This window comes from Phragmites australis, chromosome 11 (assembly GCF_958298935.1).
Source record: "Phragmites australis chromosome 11, lpPhrAust1.1, whole genome shotgun sequence".
Taxonomy (NCBI): Eukaryota; Viridiplantae; Streptophyta; class Magnoliopsida; order Poales; family Poaceae; genus Phragmites; species Phragmites australis.
In genome coordinates this window covers 18,146,770-18,166,000 of record NC_084931.1, presented here as the reverse complement: position 1 = coordinate 18,166,000, position 19,231 = coordinate 18,146,770, and the positions used below count along the sequence as shown (strand labels likewise).

General features: G+C 44.8%; 1 protein-coding gene across 1 annotated transcript; it reads right to left on the bottom strand.

The window, feature by feature from the left end:
* Nucleotides 1–751: 751 nt before the first annotated feature.
* Nucleotides 752–18,796, bottom strand: LOC133885141 (probable AMP deaminase). The gene is made up of 20 exons (XM_062324795.1): nt 18,306–18,796; nt 16,935–17,116; nt 14,721–14,910; nt 13,668–13,846; nt 13,534–13,585; nt 13,322–13,449; nt 13,037–13,216; nt 12,867–12,934; nt 12,648–12,790; nt 10,638–10,699; nt 10,428–10,541; nt 4,550–4,690; nt 3,435–3,587; nt 3,308–3,361; nt 3,124–3,234; nt 2,509–2,682; nt 1,861–1,941; nt 1,623–1,721; nt 1,438–1,535; nt 752–1,248 (listed from the first exon to the last, which is right to left on the bottom strand). The coding sequence occupies exons 1-19, from the start codon at nt 18,712–18,714 to the stop codon at nt 1,467–1,469; spliced, it is 2,589 nt and encodes an 862-aa protein (XP_062180779.1). The 5' UTR covers nt 18,715–18,796; the 3' UTR covers nt 752–1,248; nt 1,438–1,466.
* Between the last annotated feature and the right edge of the window lie 435 nt (nt 18,797–19,231).

Genomic DNA, 19,231 nt, shown 5'->3' with positions numbered 1-19,231 from the left:
TTATTTTAAACTTATTTTACATGTTTTTAACACTAAAATGATATTAAATAACTTTAAAGCGAAATAAAATATATTAATAGAATTAAAAACACATTAAAACATATTAATGAAATTTATTATACTTATAAAAATTATTTGTAAACATTTATCTAATTTACATAAGTTTTTCTAATAAATAAAACCTATTTTGTGATTTTAGAATTTCTATAAATTATTTTTCTAAAGAAAAAACTATTTATTGCGTCGACTGTCATCATCGCTTCGATGTGGATGCTGATGAGGCAAGGTCACACTAATTAGGCAGCCACGTCGGACAAAACTACATACGTGGCTAGACTGACTCGACACACTTCTATTTAAATCTAATACACGTTTTAGATTGGGTGGTCGAGATCGAATATACAAACCGGTACGAAAGTAATCCAATCTTCACTGACTACACACGATCAGACAGTGGAGGGGTCATCTACCTTCAATCCAATGTAGCTCGAAGTCAACAGCGATGGCTCCGCGACGACGCTTCATCAGAGGGAGAAAACGGCGATGCATGGTCCAAAAGTCGCGATGAGTGGGTATGAGTGATGGCAAGTCCGTTTGATGATGTGGCGGATGTCGAGAGAGCTTGTGGACGCACGATGTCATCATTAAATAATATTACATGCGTTAAATAATATTATCTCCTTATATTTATGATCAGATTGTATCATTATATTTATTATAATTAAATCAACGAAACAAGATCTTGTATGATTATATTTTAATAAAAAACTAAATATATGACAAACGGATCACATAAAATTTTAGCTAACTCAATCCAAATTCTATCCACCCAAATAAGAAATTAGATCAACAAATCTATGCTACCAAACAAAAAATTAGATACCCAACATAGATGACCATATCCCACCCAATCTTACCCTTCAACCAAATGCACCCTAAGCAACATATCATATCTATTTTTGGTGTTACACATCTTTCCTTGGAAGCAAAACAAGCGGCATCACTTTATTCGCACGTCCTTTACAGATGAGGGGGGAGAGGGGGGGAGGTCAATTACATCTTGCCATGTATTACTTGCCTCCTTGTAACACAAACCTAGCACACCTGTGAGCCGCTTCGCTTCACCGCATTATTCTTTAGGTTTTGTATCATTTGGTGTGCTCCCGGCACTATTCGTTTTGGAAGTTCTGCCCAGTGGAACTTGGAAACACTGTCCATCGCATCACTTCTCAACCTGACTTCCAGCGACTGCGTGATTCAAAGAAAGCATATGTTAGAGTTGATTTTCCACATTATCTGTCCATACAGGCAACATAGAAAACTTTTGGCTCGAGTGGAAATCAATCAAAGAAGAGAAACTAACTGAGAAGAGTAAACTTCAAAGTTGAATCTGGCAGAGAAAGAGGAATAACGTATACTCAAACAAAGTATGCTTGCCATGGCGACTACAGGATATAGGGGACGTTTTACGGGTCCAGCTCTCCAGGTAGGATGACGTTGTTTAGGTAAACCAGCTTCATTTCATTTCTCCAGATCTGAAAATCAGAACATTTTATGAGTCAGATTTTACATACGTTTGACAAAAGAAGTAACAATGCCGGGAGAGAAAACAATGCTTGTACCATGTCCCTGAACTCAACCCTGATGTTTGGCACATTTGTTTTGTGAATATCATTTCCAGAATGGCCTCTTTTGAAGTAGCTCTTGCCAATCCAGTGTGCCTGCAAGAGATCACACAATTATTTGCCGGGTGCTGTGCATGTTTAGGGTCAGATTCGAAGCCGTCACTTCACTACTGAAACATGCTCAGAAAAAACACTAAAAAATGTTCAAAGAAGCAACAAAAGATTGTTCACTCACCTTGAGAGCATGTGAAAACCCTGATTGATAAACAGAGTTTCTCGCAATTTCACATAAGTCACAGGAACTGAGCTTCCACAGCTGAAACAACATCAAAATGTAGTGAGTTCCCTCATGCTTTTTGTGCGGTGCAGTGGTACCCAGCATATTCTGTGTCCATGTGCGTCTGTATTGCATATGTTGTGGACGCCTTTGTGGGCCGGACCTATCGGTGCAAATGGCGTGGCCAGCACCAGGCCGAACCCACCCAGATGCCCACAACTCCAGCCGAGGCTTAGCGATAAGCCTCCCAGATATCTTCAGTTAGTTAGATCATTTGTTTAGATCTTTTGCTTAAGCATCAAGTTAGCTTCGGTTGTTAGGAGATAAGATTCAGTTGTTAGCAGTTTGTTTGGTGTTAGCTAAGATTGTTAGGGCCGGCTCTATAAATAGACTAGGTGCATCCCTTTGAGATTAAGCAAAGGTTAATCCCTAATTGCTGCTCAGAGCCTCCTCAAGGAGGGTGAGTTAGCCCCTGCCTTTGCTTAATCTTCCCTGCAATTCCCAGCCACATCACATATATGCACATACACATGTGCACACTCATCAAGCCGCATTTGTGCATGGAGGTTTGCAGGAGAAGAAGAGGGAGAGGGAAAGAGGGAGTACCGAAGCAGCGATGCTGTATTCTTCCACCAAAGGTTCTTTTGTCAGGTGAATTTGCAATGGATCATCCGTTGACAGTGAGACGTTCAGACCTCGTTGGAAAAACATCGGAAAAGGATTGCGATGGTAATCAAGAAACAAAGAGTTGTTGCTTAATGGAGACATTGCCAGACCAATCTGATAAAATTGAAAGCAACAGGTTAATAAACAAGGACATCGTCGTTCAAAAATAAGAAACTGAAAAGTTCACACTATCTGTCAAGTCTTTCATGCCTTATATTGATATCCCCTCCAGCCACTAAAAAAGAGTCATTTTGGATATTGACGCAATTCCCAAAACTAATATTTGGCCACTAATTTCTACTTGTAAAACCTACTAAAATTAAAAATATTATGATTTATGGAAGTACTACTCGACAGATATGCTTTTCATATGTTAATATCAATATTCATAAAGATATCTACAGCCAAAGATTGAGAAGTTCTACTCCATCCATCCCAAAAGCTCACTATTTTTTTACTGGTTGGAGTATATTAGTACTGGAGAAGTAAATGTTATAGAATTCAACCACAGAAGAGCACCAAATCATGCTGGATTATGGGACTTAACAACATTACCTGACCAAGATAGTATAAGTACTGCAGCACAGGAGATTTCCTTAAATTGATTCCATGTGATATGTTGTGACAAAAAAGAAATGTCGCAGCCAAGTGATCAATGTCTCCAGCCTGCATGACCATTTAGAGAGAATATGATACCAGACTTTAAGAGAGGAACATAGAAGTATGGAACAGATTTTACCTCGCCAGCATGTGGACGAAATTTGATAGTGGTCATCCCCTTTGACTCACGCAGCTGAAAATTGAACAGAAGCGTTACTTTCCCAGAAACATGGAGAAAATTAGAGGAAGAAGGACGATATGATCACCTTGTTCAGTGTGTATAAGTTAGCATAGCAGTAGTATGCATAATATGAAAATGCAGGGTTGAACACATTGGTCCATTGTTCAGGTGTCGGCATGTGCTTTGTTGGGCGCCTTTCAGGTTTACTTTCATCATCAACCAAATCCAACCCTACAACCTGCAAGGTGGAAAAATCAGTCAAACCTAAACTTTCCTGCCTGAGAAGTATTTCATTTGAGCATATTCACCCAATTTGAATTAAACTAATGGTGAGAATTGGATAGCTCCTCAGTCCTTCCCTAGCTCAATCTCAACACCCAGTTGTTTGAGTGACCAGCGATGTTTGAAGTTTATAGTTCACACAAAAGCTGGAAACAAGATATGGATGACTATTATGACCTAGGCTCCATTTGACATTGAGGTAGATTATAATAATCTCGCTCAGTACAACTGTTTTTAGATAGTCTCATTTCGTGCTTTTTTCAAAACCAAGTTGCAAAATGAGATATTACAGTAGTATTCTAAATAGATTCATGGAAACATAAGAGGAAAAAACATGGATAACAGAATTTCTCTAGCTTTAATATGATTTACCAGACAAAATACTAAATTGTCAGAATGGATTCTTCACAGCGATTTTAAAAATAACTAAATAAGCACTGCACAGGATATCAACTGTAAACTGACCCCTAATCTAACATACAATCTACATGAAAGAACACCTTTGATCTGTGAATGTTGTGCAGGAAAAACAAGATAATCAAACAGTTTTAAGTGATGCCAGAACAGATGATCTCATGTTCCAAGTGAAATACATGCTTTGGACAAACAAGATTTGTCTAGGCATGTCATAGGTTATAGTTACTTTAAATATAAACCGGGGCCAGCTGTTTTTGGTGACTCATCCATCTCTTTGACCTTTCATCATGTTATTTAAGGGAAAATTCACCATGACAGACTTTTGTGGTTGTGCCGTATCAATGACTCATAACCATAACAAAGTTTTATTTACAAAAGAAACTATAAAGAAACAGCAATAAGTGAATATTACATGTAAATGTCTGAATTGTGGATACAAGACAAGGCACAACTACAGTAGAAATCCAAAATAGAATTTACAAACGAGTGCAATTTCTCAACCTGCTTTAGGAAGACATGGAGCTGCGGGTGTGAAGCTGGATCGATGGTAACCTCAAACAGAGGAAGGAAAATGTTGTCAAGAAGATTCTGAAATGATGTAACAATACCCATTTCCTTGTACACATTATATAAGCGTGGAATCTGCAAAACAGTGCAAAGAAGGTTAAGCTTTACCTTCAGTTTTATGTTCAATAAAGCTACAGTCTACAGAATATAGAAAACTAAACAGTTATCTTCATGGGATACTGCATACCATACATCCACAAAATATATCAGAACAGAATCATGTACCAACTTTGCGCCAATAATCATTCATGTTATTTTGAAGATTTAGTTTCAATGGAAGGAATCCTTTAGTTTATGGATTCAATAACAGGTTCCATGGATAAGAACTGCGTCTTAGGCTAAGTCCTCATTTTGCAAGCTAGGCTGTGGTCGAATGTGATTTTTGTCCGGTATTCATGGAATCACAAACTGGGTTATTGATTAAATAATTAATGGACTGCAAAAAAAGAAAACAAAATTACAAATATTTGGTGGGGCAAATCAATAGTTATACAGATACAGGTAAAGAAAACAGCATACATAATTATTAGAGATATTGTGTATAATAGCCTTTCCTATTTTACTCTTACCTAATATAGGCTTTCCATCTATTATTATTGCCTGCCTAGTTTAGCTCCTCTATTGAGGAATGTAATCTTGTATTACTGCCATTCGGCTATTTAATGGACAGCAGCCCACGCCCAAAGGGAGTGAGGCAATTTGCCCATCTCTACATGGTATCAGGATCCTTCTTTCCTTCCTGAGACCGCTCCGCTGCTCCCTTTGTTCCTCACGAACGCCGGCCGCTGTTCTTCACGGAAGCAGCCACCTGCCGCTGCTCCTCTCCATCACGAACAGCCATGTCGGCGCCACCAACCACCCTCACGGACGCCGCAACCGCTGCGGCTGCCGCCGCCGCCGCCGTTGCTACAACAGCCGTCGCGGCCTCGGCCTCCGACAACAGCGCCACCGTGCGCATGTTGCACCACCGGTCGTCCTCAACCCATACTGCACCATCGTCATCAAGTCTCACGTGCCGACGACCCTCGACATGAAGACGCCGAGTTACTCTCGCTGGTCCAAATTCTTCCGGACCATGTGCACGAAGTTCAGCCTTCTCTCCCACATCGACGGGTCTGATGTCGCGCACCCCGACGATCCCGCTTGGATCCTCGCGGACTCCGCTGTCCTAAGCTGGTTGTACGGCTCCGTCGCCGACGACATCCTGGACACCGCAATGGCCGACGATGAGACGGCTCGCGACCTTTGGGTTGCGATCGAAGCTCTCTTTCGCGACAACAAGGAGTCACGTGCCGTCTTCCTCAGCAGCCAATTCCATTCCCTTCTTCAGGGCGATCAACCCATCGCTGATTACAGCCAACGCGTCAAGACCTTAGCCGATGCCCTCCGTGACGTCGGCCACCCCGTCTCCGACTCGCAGCTCGTCCTCAACTTGCTGCGCGGCCTCAACCCCCGCTACTCCGACACCGCCGACGACATCGCCAACTCGACGCCGTTCCCCTCCTTCGCTCGGGCGCGCTCTATGCTCGTTCTCAAGGAGACTCGTCTCGCCAACGAGACAGCCTTGGTCGCCGGTGGCTCTTCCTGCCGCCAGTCCGGCTACCGCTCCACCCCGACGCCTGCTCCTGCCACCTCCTCTGGCTTCAACAACGGCAATGTCCGTCGCGGCGGCCGTAACAGCCGCGGCAAGAACAGCGGCGGCAATGGTGCTCACCCGGGCGTTCGCACCACTCCACCGGCCGGTCCGTGGTTCTACTTCAATCCATGGACCGCCTCTGGTGCCGGCGGTCAGTGGCCCTCTCATGGCGGCCAGTGGCGCCCGTCGCCGACCCCGGATCTCCTCGGCGCTTCTCCACAGGCGCACACCGCCTTTGCGCCTCCTCAGCCCTCCCCTGCACCAACATGGGACCAACAAGGGCTCATCACCGCCCTGAACCAGCTCGCTGTCCAGGGACACGGCGGCTGGGTTGTCGACAGCGGCGCCACCTCCCACATGGCGTCCGACGGCGGTATTCTCCTCACCTCTCTTCCCCCACCTAACACGGCTGTCACTGTTGGCAACGGTTCTCGTCTATCCATCACCTCTAGCGGCCACACCCTCCTTCACACACCTACCACAAATTTTTCTCTTTGCGATGTTCTTGTAGTCCCCCATTTAGTTCGCAACCTTCTATCTGTTCGAAAGTTTACTCGTGACAATAATTGCTCTCTCGAGTTTGACGCTTTCGGTTTTTCTGTTAAGGATCTCCAGACACAACGAGTGATGCTGCGCTGCAATAGTGCAGGCGACCTCTACACCATCCCTGCTGTCGATCCTCCTGCCACTGCCAACGCCCACCTCGCCACCTCCTCCCAGCTATGGCACCAGCGTCTTGGTCATCCGGGGGTTGCTTCTCTTGCTAGCTTGAATAAAAATTCGCTCATTGCATGTAATAATATAGATCGTTCGCTATACCAATCCTGTCAACTAGGCAAACACGCGCGTCTACCTTTTGCTACATCTACTTCACGTACTCTTGCACCTTTTGAGCTTGTCCATTGTGATGTGTGGACCTCTCCTGTGGCTAGCATATCTGGTTCGCTATACTACTTGGTCATTGTTGATGACTTCTCTCATTTTTGCTGGACCTTTCCGCTCAAAAAGAAGTCCGACGTTCACCAACACATAGTCAACCTCGCTGCTCTCGCCAGCACTCAGTTCGGCCTCCACCTAAAGGCTGTTCAAGCTGACAACGGCCGCGAATTTGTCAACCGCGCCAACACATCATTCTTCACTTCCCGCGGCATCATCTTGCGTCTCTCTTGCCCTCACACATCCCCACAAAATGGCAAAGCCGAGCGGATGCTCCGCACTCTCAACAATGTTGTTCGCACGCTCCTCCTTCACGCCCATATGCCGCCTAGGTTTTGGGCTGAAGCCCTAGCCACCGCCACTTATCTCCGCAACCGATGCCCCTCCTCCTCCACCAACGGTGCCATACCTTACACTCTCCTTCACCAAAAGCCACCACAATACAGTCATCTTCGGGTTTTTGGTTGCCTTTGCTTTCCAAACTTATCCGCTACTGCTGCTAACAAACTTGCTCCTCGGTCTGCGGCTTGTGTTTTCCTCGGTTATCCTCCTCAACATAAAGGATACCGTTGCCTTCACATTACCACAAACCGGGTGATCACCTCTCGCCATGTTGTATTTGATGAGAGCATTTTTCCATTTGCTAGCACTAGTAGCCTATCTGTTTCATCTCCTACCACTAACACCGACTTGGACTTCCTAGTCGATGATCCTACCATGCCGGTGCCTTGCACTGCTGCCATGGCACCCTTGCAGGTCTCTCCGGTGACTGCTCCAGCCTCGGGTGTTGAGCGATCGCTGCCACGAACCTCCGCCTCCTCCGGCATCCTCTCTGATGCGCCAGATTTACCACCTGTGTCTGTGGTCTACGCGCGGCGACCACATCCAGTCTCCCTGCCGGATGTGCAGCCGGCCACATCAGCACCGTCTCCCCCACCGGCTGTGCAGCCCCCGCCCACTACTTTACCAGCACGCCCGCCGGTTCACCTGCTCTACACCCGACGACCGCCTGCTTCGACGACTGCCTCTCAACAGCCGGCCGCACCAGCGCCGGCCCTCCCACCGGCTGTGCAGCGGCCACCCGCACCAGCACCGGCTCTCCAGCCGACTCCTCCAGTCCCTGTGCGGCCGCCTGCCCAGCTGGACCCTGCGCCGGTCCAATCGGTCTCCCCAGACCCGGCACCGGCCTCTCCAGTCTCAACCTCGGCATCTCATCAGATGGTGACACGTTCCCGTGCAGCCAGGGATCCCTCCGTGCAGTTCATCTCCTTGATGGCTCAGGACGCGCCTACCTCTGCCGTCCCGACCAACTACCGCAGCGCCCTCGCCGATCCAAATTGGCGCGCGGCTATGGACAACGAGTACAAGGCCCTTATGGACAACCGTACCTGGCAGCTCGTCCCTCATCCACACGACGCCAACATCATCTCCGGCAAGTGGATCTTCAAGCACAAGTTTCACTCCGACGGTCGCCTGGCTCGATACAAGGCACGTTGGGTTGTTCGGGGTTTCTCCCAACAACATGGCATTGACTACGCCGAGACCTTCAGTCCCGTGGTCAAGCCGGCGACCATCCGCACTGTCCTCTCCATTGCCACGTCACGCTCTTGGCCAATTCATCAACTTGACGTCAAGAACGCCTTCCTTCACGGCACCCTCGACGAGACGGTGTATTGCCAGCAACCCTCCGGATTCGTGGATCCTGCTCATCCTGATCATGTGTGCCTTCTTCAGAAGTCCCTCTATGGCTTAAAGCAGGCACCTCGGGCGTGGTACCAACGGTTCGCCAGCTACATTCGTCAGGTGGGCTTCGTCGCGTCCTCCTCCGACACGTCCCTGTTTGTCCTCCACCAGGGGACCGACATGGCCTATCTGCTGCTGTACGTCGACGACATCGTCTTCACCGCTTCCTCTACATCACTACTACAGCGCCTTACCAGCCAGCTTCGCTCGGAGTTTGCCATGACCGACCTCGGTGAGCTACACTTCTTCCTCGGCATCTCCGTCACGCGATCCTCCGACGGCTTGTTCCTGTCTCAGAGACAGTACGCCGTCGACCTTCTCCGTCACGCGGGCATGGCTGAGTGCCACCCCACCTCCACGCCGGTGGACACTCATGCTAAGCTCTCTGGCTTGGACGGTGCCCCTGTTGCCAACTCATCCGAATACCGGAGCCTTGCAGGTGCCTTACAGTACTTGACGCTCACTCGTCCGGACTTGGCATACGTTGTTCAGCAGGTGTGTCTCTTCATGCACGATCCACGGGAACCACACCTCGCGCTGATCAAGCGCATCCTGAGATACGTCAAAGGTACTCTCGACGCTGGCTTGCACATCGGCACATCATCGGTGACATCCATCACCGCCTACTCTGACGCTGACTGGGCCGGCTGCCCAGACTCCCGGCGCTCTACCTCAGGCTACTGTGTTTTCCTCGGCGACAACATTGTGTCTTAGTCCTCCAAACGCCAGACCACAGTGTCTCGCTCGAGCGCAGAAGCTGAGTATCGCGCGGTTGCCCATGCCGTGGCCGAGTGTTGTTGGCTCCGGCAGCTTCTTCAGGAACTCCATGTTCCTCTTGCTTCGGCCACAGTAGTGTACTGTGACAACGTCAGTGCCATCTACATGTCCACCAATCAAGTACAACACCGACGGACGAAGCACATCGAGATCGACATTCATTTCGTCCGGGAGAAAGTATCCATCGGCGAAGTTCGCGTCCTGCACGTGCCTTCCTCTCATCAGTTCGCCGATATCATGACCAAGGGTCTTCCGATCCAATTGTTCCAGGAGTTCCGGACCAGTCTTTGCGTTCGTTCTCCTCCCGCTGCGACTGCGGGTGGGTATTAGAGATATTGTGTATAATAGCCTTTCCTATTTTACTCTTACCTAGTATAGGCTTTCCATCTATTATTATTGCCTGCCTAGTTTAGCTCCTCTATTGAGGAATGTAATCTTGTATTACTGCCATTCGGCTATTTAATGGACAGCAGCCCACGCCCAAAGGGAGTGAGGCAATTTGCCCATCTCTACAATAATTACAAGCCAAGGATTTACTACATGGCCATGACAGACTACCAGTATACAATCGGACGAGGTGAACACAGCAGACAGAAGTCACGGTCTCATGGAACTATCCAGTATAACATACTAGCAATTAGTTCAACTACGTGCAAGAAAATTATAAAAACTGTCAGGTGTGATAACTGATAAGTACCAAGAAACATAGAGAAAGGATACCTGAACCAACCAGACAACATTTTCACTACACAATTCATTGTTCACTATCCAACTCGCAAGTTGATCCCACTCACTTTGCTTCCTCCCATAGATTGAAATCCTGTATTCTGCCATCTGGCAAAGTAAATTAGAGCAGAATAAGTATAATGATGCCAAATAAGTACATCTGAATAAAGAAACAAAAAACAAATTATTCAATTGGCATTTTACCTGATATTTGCTAGCAGAAAGGTCAGAGAAAACTTGCTTTGTCAGCTCAGCAAGAAAACGTCCTAGATTAAATCAAACACCAATAAAAGTGTATAAAAAAGGCACAATGATATCTTTCTTAAAAACAGTAAATATTGGTCAGAAGTGAATATAATTATCAATAGATCTGATGACCATTCCCCTAAAAACCAAAAGAATAAATATGGAACATAGTATACAGTAACCACATCTTTTAAATGGTAAGTGCTGGGCCTGTTTAACAAACAAAATTTTAGCATACCGTCAAAATAAGCCAAAAAACAGTACCAAACAACCAGCTTTATCGTTCAGCGTACATATATGTAGAAGCCTATTCTCATCCTCCAAAGAAATTATGAAGATAAAGGTGGTGGCTTACAAGTTTTTGAGCTCAGGAGCTCGTAAGCTCGTTTTATGAGATTTCCCTTGGGATTGTATTAGAAGCTACCTTATTAACACAAGAAATCATCCTAATATAGTCCAAGGAGACCCTTAGCGACCTTAGTAACTGGTTCACAGGAAAAAAATGAACCATATGATCACAAATGAACAGTGAATCAATAAGGTAAGCTTACACCGAATAAGTTTGAACCTTCAAGCATGAAGCATAAGTGCTTTGTCCAGTGTTTGAAGTACTGTACTATACCACTGTGATGGCAAAGCAGGGCTATAGCAGCTGACATTTGCTGCGAAAACTGCTGTGGTCAACATAGTATAATATAATAGGTACTTCTGTACAAATTTAAGCTTTCTTTGGCAGCTATTCACTGCATATGTTTTCACAAAGAAGTTTTGTCGAGGGTTAGTCACTGATAATGATTCCAGGATGTATTGGTCGATGGGCGCGTGAATAGCGCTTGTGGTGTGCGTGTGTTTGTGATGAACTCAAGAACACAGGGTTATCCAGGTTCAGACCTCCCGAAGATAACAATCCTACGTTCTGTGTATTTTGTTATCAGTGTTTGTGAACTAGTTACAGATCAGTCCTTCTCAATGCTAGACCCGTTCTACTCTTTATATACAAGAGAAAGAGAATTTATAAGTGGGCTCCTTTTCCGCTGACCCATACTTAGCTAGATATACTTTTCTTAGGCCATCATCCCGCAGAGCGTGCGCACCGCACCTTGCGCCGGTGGTACTGCGGAGCCCGTCCCATCCTGTTGGACTCCTCCACTCTTACCTTACCTCGGTAGCCCTGCTTGTTCCCTCGCTGTGCACCGCAAGCTAATCTGCCACCGCAAGCTAATCTGCCAATCCGTTTCGTCCCAGCCTTCCGTGAGTCCGCTGCAAATTCATCCACTTGCCTGATCGTTCTGCAGACCCTGTCTCATCTGTTGCGTAACATCCCACTCCATAGCAATTAATGCTACGGGACTGGGCATTGCCCATCTGCGCCGGTCACGACTTTGTTCGCTGGAGGAGGTGCTTCGGCAAGGAAAACACTTAAGTAGACATCAATAAATGTGATTAGACATATTAGGTATAGGTGTCCCGCGACTAGCCTTTGCTGGTCGTGGGATCACATTATATCGCAAGGAGGCTAGTCGCGTAAGCCTCACGCTGATCATACGAACCAAGGGTTGGTCGCGCGATGGGCTAGGATTCAGGAAATATCCCCCACCGGTTGTCATATCCCTCGTGAGGCCTGTTAACCAGGATGCCCTTTACTCAATACTCCGACAAATTTCCTATTGAGCATCCTTCCATGATCAATTAATATATAATCATACTATACCAGATTTGCTATGGAGGATTCTGACATCCTAATCTGGTCATCTTGATTTTCCAAGACTAGACCATGTAAAGCCCAAGTGTTCCCAAATTCATACACAATAAACCTATAGGACTCAAGGGAAAAAGGTTTAGGAGAAACTATAATAGTAATATAGAGCTGTGAGTATGACATTTTGCAATGAAAAATGGAAGCCACACAAAAAACCCCAATAACAGAATAAGCCTTTGGGAAAAATAGAATTTTAGAACAACCAATACCTTGAATGAGATTATCTTGTTTAAGGAAAATCTCTCTGAGCCTACTTTGGCCACATGGATTGTATTTAAGGTTGAATTTGTCAAAACGGTGAAACGTACTTTTGTCCGCATGGACATCTAGCAAATCAACATTCAAGTCATACCTGGAAAAAATAAGAAGAATTATTAACCAATTGTGGTGTCAGCATCATATGTACAAAGGATAAATCCAAAACGTACCCAGTTAAGTCCAAGCTCTCAAAAACCTCCTTCAAAGTCATATAAGTACCGTCTCTGAAAATGACAACCTAAAAGAAACCATACACAATAATAATTATAAGGTGACAGCCGCATCAAGTATCAATATAGAAGCTGGGAAAGTCATATCACCGATTCATAAATGGATATACCTCATCAGGTTCTTTTCTGAGTTTGGACTTTATGAACCTCAACAAATGTTTCTGATTCATGCATGCTGAGTGGTGAACATGAGTGTCAACTTTCCTGACATTGTAAAAGTCACGATGTGGTGCAGTCTTTTGGGCAAGAAACTCCCTATCCGCATTTAACATCAGATGGAATTTGAACTTCTGAAAGGAAATAAGAAACACATCACACCCAAAAAACTGTAGGACAGCATTCAAATATTTTTCATCAATTTATGAAGGAGGTAAAAGATTTGACAATATGATCACATGCTCTAGAAGATTCAACCGATTATGGCAGACGGTTCTTGTGTTTCCTGCAGCAGTCACCCGGAGAATATAATGCAAGTCAGTGAAGAAGGTTGTGGCATCAGCCACAGGATAAATTCTCTCCATATCTGAGGCAAAAAAAAAGGTGAAATAGATGAGTCACAGGAAATCATCTGGTTAAGTACGTGGAGTACACCAGCAGGAGCCCTTACAGTCTTTATCCGCATACACATGGACAACGCCATCAACCATTCGGAAAACATGCTGAAACCAAAATCAATGGTTTAAATCTGAAGAACGGAAAAAGGAAGATATTGAAACACTGCAACAAGCAGAACTAAGCTACCTCTGACTTTGGTTCCGGCACATAAGTGAATGGATTGGGGTTAGGTTTTGGAGTACAGGGATCATTTATGACTTCCTTCTCCCATGGAGCAACCTCTTCTCTAAATAGATAACACTCTCTTAACTGAAGACACTTCTGAAGGATTTTGAAGACCTCAATTTCATCAGGAGTTGGAATCTCTGCCATAAATAGAAAAATACCATATGATAAACTTCCATCCATGTGGTATAGAAAATTAACTCAGTGCTCAGATTCTCTTCAGATGAAGACAACAAGGCAACCCCCCAGTTTTAAAACATTTACTTGCAAATAAAGAAAAAAAAATCAATGTATCTGAGTTAGGGGCCGTTTGGTAAAGCTCTGATTCTGTGGTGAGAGTGATTCTGTAGTGGAAGTAGAGTGGGAGTGATTCTGTGGTGGAAGTGATTCTGTTTGTAAAATCGTTTGGTATGCTAGTGGTGGAAGTGATTCCTGAGAGGATATTGTGTTGAAATCGAGGAGAATCAGTCGGGAATCAGGTGGAAGCTAGTTTTTTCAGCTCCCACCTCGCTATACAAAACGGTAAGTGATTCCTGAGCGGAATCACTCCCCGACCAGCCCATTTGGCAGCGCTGGGAGTGATTCCGGAGCGGAATCAGCTCCCAGAGCTCTACCAAACGGGGCCTTATATTCTGCACATTGCATGACAAAACGGTCACAAACTAATCAACAAGAGAAATAAGAATTTGGCCAGCGCACAACCCAACAATACTAGTTGTGCTAAATTTTTACCACAAATTTCAATTTCTGGTTCTTGACTTACAACTAATATTCAGAAGAAATTGAGAAATCACATAAATCCATATAGGAGTATTAGCATCTAAATACTCGGTCAGAAGAGTGTGCTTAAGAAATAAAAATAGCACTGGTCAAGCCTGGAGATATAACCAAAGCATAGGAAGCAATTGAAATATCAGCATTGCCTTCTAGCTGTGTCAAAGATTGAAATGAAAGGCCACTCTTTCGCCCCTTCAAACAGCATTGAGAACTATTATGAGAATTCAAATGACATACCCTTTGGAGCAGTTAACAGCTTGATAAATGATTCTTGCTCAGGTTCTTTTCGAAGAATATCTGCAGCAACTGGATCAGGTTGAACTGCATGAAGATCATTGGATATACTATGAGATCGTATCATGTTTGCTGCAGCCAATGGCGTTGCAGCCACTTTTTCCACAATTTCATTTCCTTTGTGCTCTCCTTCCTGTTTAAAATGTATTCACGAATTAAAGGAAAAAAAAACCGATATTTTTATTGTGTATTCAGTATGTGGTACCTTTGAGTACTATCAAACATTCAGGCATTATTATAGGACATTTTTGCAGCAAATACATATTATTTTTAATGACCATGCTATGATCCTAAGATCATAAGGGGGATAAACATCCGCCAGGAGGATAGCCGAGCGCGTCGTCTGCTAGGAGAGGGATTAGACCATAGATTCGGGAGACTTAGATTAATTCTCATCGCTTGCCTTTATTCTGAGTATTGCCTCTCGTTATATAGGGAGGGTGATTACAATCTTGAACCGACTCCAAATCCTAACTTATCAAACTTATCTCCTACTGAATAGGAAACCAAATCAAACTTATCTCCTAACCAAATAAAATCCAACTCCTACCAAACTTATCTCCTAATTAAATGGCAAGCACGATTCAGCTCTGGCTTTCCTGCCCATAACAGACCATACTTGTTCCAGGCTTAACCCCATTATAAGTCGTACAGAGGGGCAATGGAAGCAGTAGAGGACTTAGGTTTAGGATGATGTACATTCCTTTTCTACGTAAAGTTGGTTGACATCATTCATTGAAATTCCAGATAGGCTGGCTTGAAGCCCACAGTAATTCTTCAATACAAAGGAATTGCAAGCTTTTAAGGAGGTGAATAAACAAAAAGTAACCCATTATCTCTTATAGGCCTACTCCACATTCCCATCTACCTATGATCCAGAAGACCATAATGGAGGATCGTAGCATTTGGTAATGGGGTCAGCACCATGGCTTTTGATGCCAATTTATCCATAGCTTTCAATGCCAAGTTCTCCATCTTGATGACAGGGGAGGGGCCAACCCTGCCGTGATCATATCATACTCATGTACTAATAGAAGTTCGGTCTATGCAAAAATTTCTTAACCTCACCAGGCGAATAAAGGTTAAGAGAAGAAGCTTGTATCGATTGGTCTAGTATTCACTAGTATTTCGAATCAACTAAAAGACATGGGCAGTTACATTTTTACACAGAATTTTTAGTTATCATACCAAATAGAAGTTCAGCCTATCTTTTATTGAATTCTGTCTCCGATACTACACAATCATTCTTCCAAAATCTCATGAGGGAGTTTCCACTGAGCCGAAGAAATTTTTCCAAAGGTAGGAGGCAATCAGCCAGTTAGCAAGAAGCAGGAGGAGCAAGAGCAGAAGGTATTGACTGACACCCATCACGAAGGTTATTTATGCTAGAACATGATGAAAAGCATTTGCTGTTGATCATTTGCATAGCATGCAACAGTCACAATAGAGAAAGCCTCATTTCATGTCGGCTTTGGCAAAAACCATCCCAACTCCTTGTGTGAACCCGTACCAAAGAAACTACATCATTCTTTGGCCTCAGAAGCCTACCCTGGGGGCAGGTTAGTGCATGCTGTCATGTTAGGGACACCTATAATTTCAACCCTAGCACCGAGCAAGCACCTCCATTGCTTCCAATAAAGGAGTTTATCACCTTTACATTTCGTTGCAAAGACAAGCTGTTTTGCTGAGAGGCTGGAGGGGTGTAATGTCACAAGTCATAGGCCCGTAATTCTTATGAAACCTTATTTGTTGACCCATGATAACTTCTCTAGAGACTAGTAGAATCCAAGTGATGATGATTAACCTTTTTCAAAAACAAATCAATTCTGTATATGATCGCATGTTAAATATTGTGTCTATTTAAGGTAAATTTTATAGGTGCAGAAGATAAAATACTAGAAACAAGACAGATACAACGGAAGACCTAATGCTCAATAGTTCCCAAAAGATGTCAGTCATCAATTCAACTTACATCATGGCCATTATGTCTATGCTCTATCCTATCAAAACAAATGTTCGTCATCTCGCGGTGCCTGGTATGAAAATTCATGCCAAGGTCGACTTTAACATAAAAAATAAAGCCGAGGGCCGAAATGAAAGGCAAACAATAATAACAAGAAAATAGTAATGCATGACAAGTAGATGAGAAAAACTTACAAGGTTCCCATTTGTGTTCAAGTAGCCATTGTCAAGTTTACCACCATTCTGTGTAGCATCATCCTCATCTGATCCATCTGCACTCTCAAAAGCACTTGCACTAGCTATAGGGGACTTGGGTGAATTTGGTCTAATTATTCCAACCCGTCTGTTTGAACCTGAGCGGACAAGTTGTCTATTGCCTGCAATAACCATCCGTTGTTATCCAGCACTATAACAAGAAAAGAGAAAATTAAATTTTACTGCCTTGCATAGCCAAAAAATGATGAAAATGTATCATTAAAGTTGAAGCCTTATAGGTATATCTCGTGTTGATTAAGCATACTTCTTAATAACAAACAGCATTTGCACTCTAGATATAGAATATGGAGCTGACAAAACTTTGTTTGCAAGGAGTTAAATTTTTTTATTTAGACTCCCATAATTGATTATAGAACAATCTGCAGAGGACCAGCAAAACTGGCTAGACTAATTAACACATTAGTCAAAACATCAATAAAGAATGAAACGCTTGCTCAAGCGTACAGCTTACGGGCATAATCGATTGTTTAACTAAGCTACCTCTTTGTTCATTCCACATTTCCACTGGTTATAATTTAGGGAAAATTAGCTCAATAGCATTGCAAAGATATGCAGATTGAAAAGCAAGATACGATGTGAAGTTAGCGGTTGGGCCTGGGGCACTTTGTCAATCAAATAAGGAAGTTATTTTCTGAATAGAAAATCTGAGCAATTTGCCCGTAGAATTTATGACCTTCTACATACTCCTTTAGTGGTTATTAACAATAACTAAAACTTATTATGAATAACCGAGAGCAATACATGCATTTGAAATAGAAATGCTAAGTATTGGTCTCAGACTTTTGCCGCTACATACAAGAAAGATGTTAATGCATCTGTTGTGTATACAATCGTTTAACCCCTGCATCCAATCACTTCATAGACACTACCATTCCTTTGTCCTTCGCTTTTTTACATAATTGCAAAGTTTTTCTTCGCACAACTTTCACGGCGCATAAAGCTTAAATTCAACATACACATGCTTCATCTAAAACTTACTCGTAAGTTCCTATCATGTCTTGTAACTCTTGTACCATACTATCTTCGCTTACTTTGAGTAAAGAATGTATAATTTGCAGCATTAAGCGCTGAAAGCAAGATTCGTAGCATTATATTTATCGGATTGTTATTTATTTTTCCAGTTGTTACCATGTCCTGTATGGAACCTCAAGGTCCCGATCGGAAGCCATTTCACTACCACGTTCACCTATCTCCAAGCCAACTCCCGCAATCCTATCCACTCCACTACACTACTCCGCACCCAGCCAGCCGCACACACCCACACGTGTTCATAAATGCGAACAAACATACCGTCGGGGCCCACGTGCAGCCTCGGCAACCCCTGGGGGATCTGCAGGAAGGCGGCGGTATCAAGCGCGCCACCGTTCGCGTGCGGCCCCACTGCCCCTTCCTCCTCCTCCTCCTCCTCCTCAACGAGGTACCCAACGGCCGCGGGGCCGCCGCCGTAGAACGCGGAGAGGTCGGGGAGCGATGCGTAGCCCGCAGCAGCGCGGCGCGGGGGAGGGGGCTTCCCGCCGCCGCCTGCAGCGGCGCGGGGCCGGCGGAGGCGGGCGGAGGCGGAGCGGGCGAGGTCGCCGCCGACCTGCGCGACGGCGCGGCAGTGCAGGTAGTAGGCGGCGGCCGCCGCCGCGGAGGCGCCCACCAGCGCCGCGAAGGCGAGCTGCAGCTTGTACGCGGAGGCGGACCCGGAGGAGTCCATGGGCGAGGCGGGGCTTGGGTTTAAGGGAGTGGTTACTTTGCTAGGGGTGGGATTATAGTAGGGAAATGGGAGGGTGATTAGGAATAGCACGAGGGCCGGAGGAGGGGCAGCGGTGGGGCGTATTTATAGGGACCCGTGCGGATGGTGACGCGGACACGCTGGTGGGCCCCGCCCGGGGGCTTTGATTTCGTGGTGGGTAGTTTTGTTTAAGCTGGGTAGTGTGATCACTGTCGGTTTGTTGTGCTTTTGTGTGATTAGTTTAGGGCCTTTTTCTCACTTTTGTGTAGGACTTTTTGAACTCGTATTGTGTCGATTGCTTCAATCATTTAACAGAGTTGTGGGGCTGTATTAGCCTAGGGTGCACGATCGAAAAAAATAAAACAAAATGGAAGTCAAACGGAAAGCTTTTAAGGAGGAGTATAAGGATTAGTATGGTGTTAAGGTGACCTTGCGAAGGATTCCAGGTGGGATACGAAACAAACATTTTGTAGTAACCTTCCAAGAAAAGAAAAGGTAA

What these genes read in the sequence shown, in the direction of transcription:
- LOC133885141 (XM_062324795.1), bottom strand. Translation starts at nt 18,714, where the DNA reads ATGGACTCCTCCGGGTCCGCCTCCGCGTACAAGCTGCAGCTCGCCTTC. An exon ending in TGAACACAAATGGGAACCTT is followed by an intron (nt 14,911 to 16,934) that starts GTAAGTTTTTCT and finishes CATTTTAAACAG; the next exon opens with GAAGGAGAGCACAAAGGAAA. An exon ending in GCTGTTAACTGCTCCAAAGG is followed by an intron (nt 13,847 to 14,720) that starts GTATGTCATTTG and finishes TATTTATGGCAG; the next exon opens with AGATTCCAACTCCTGATGAA.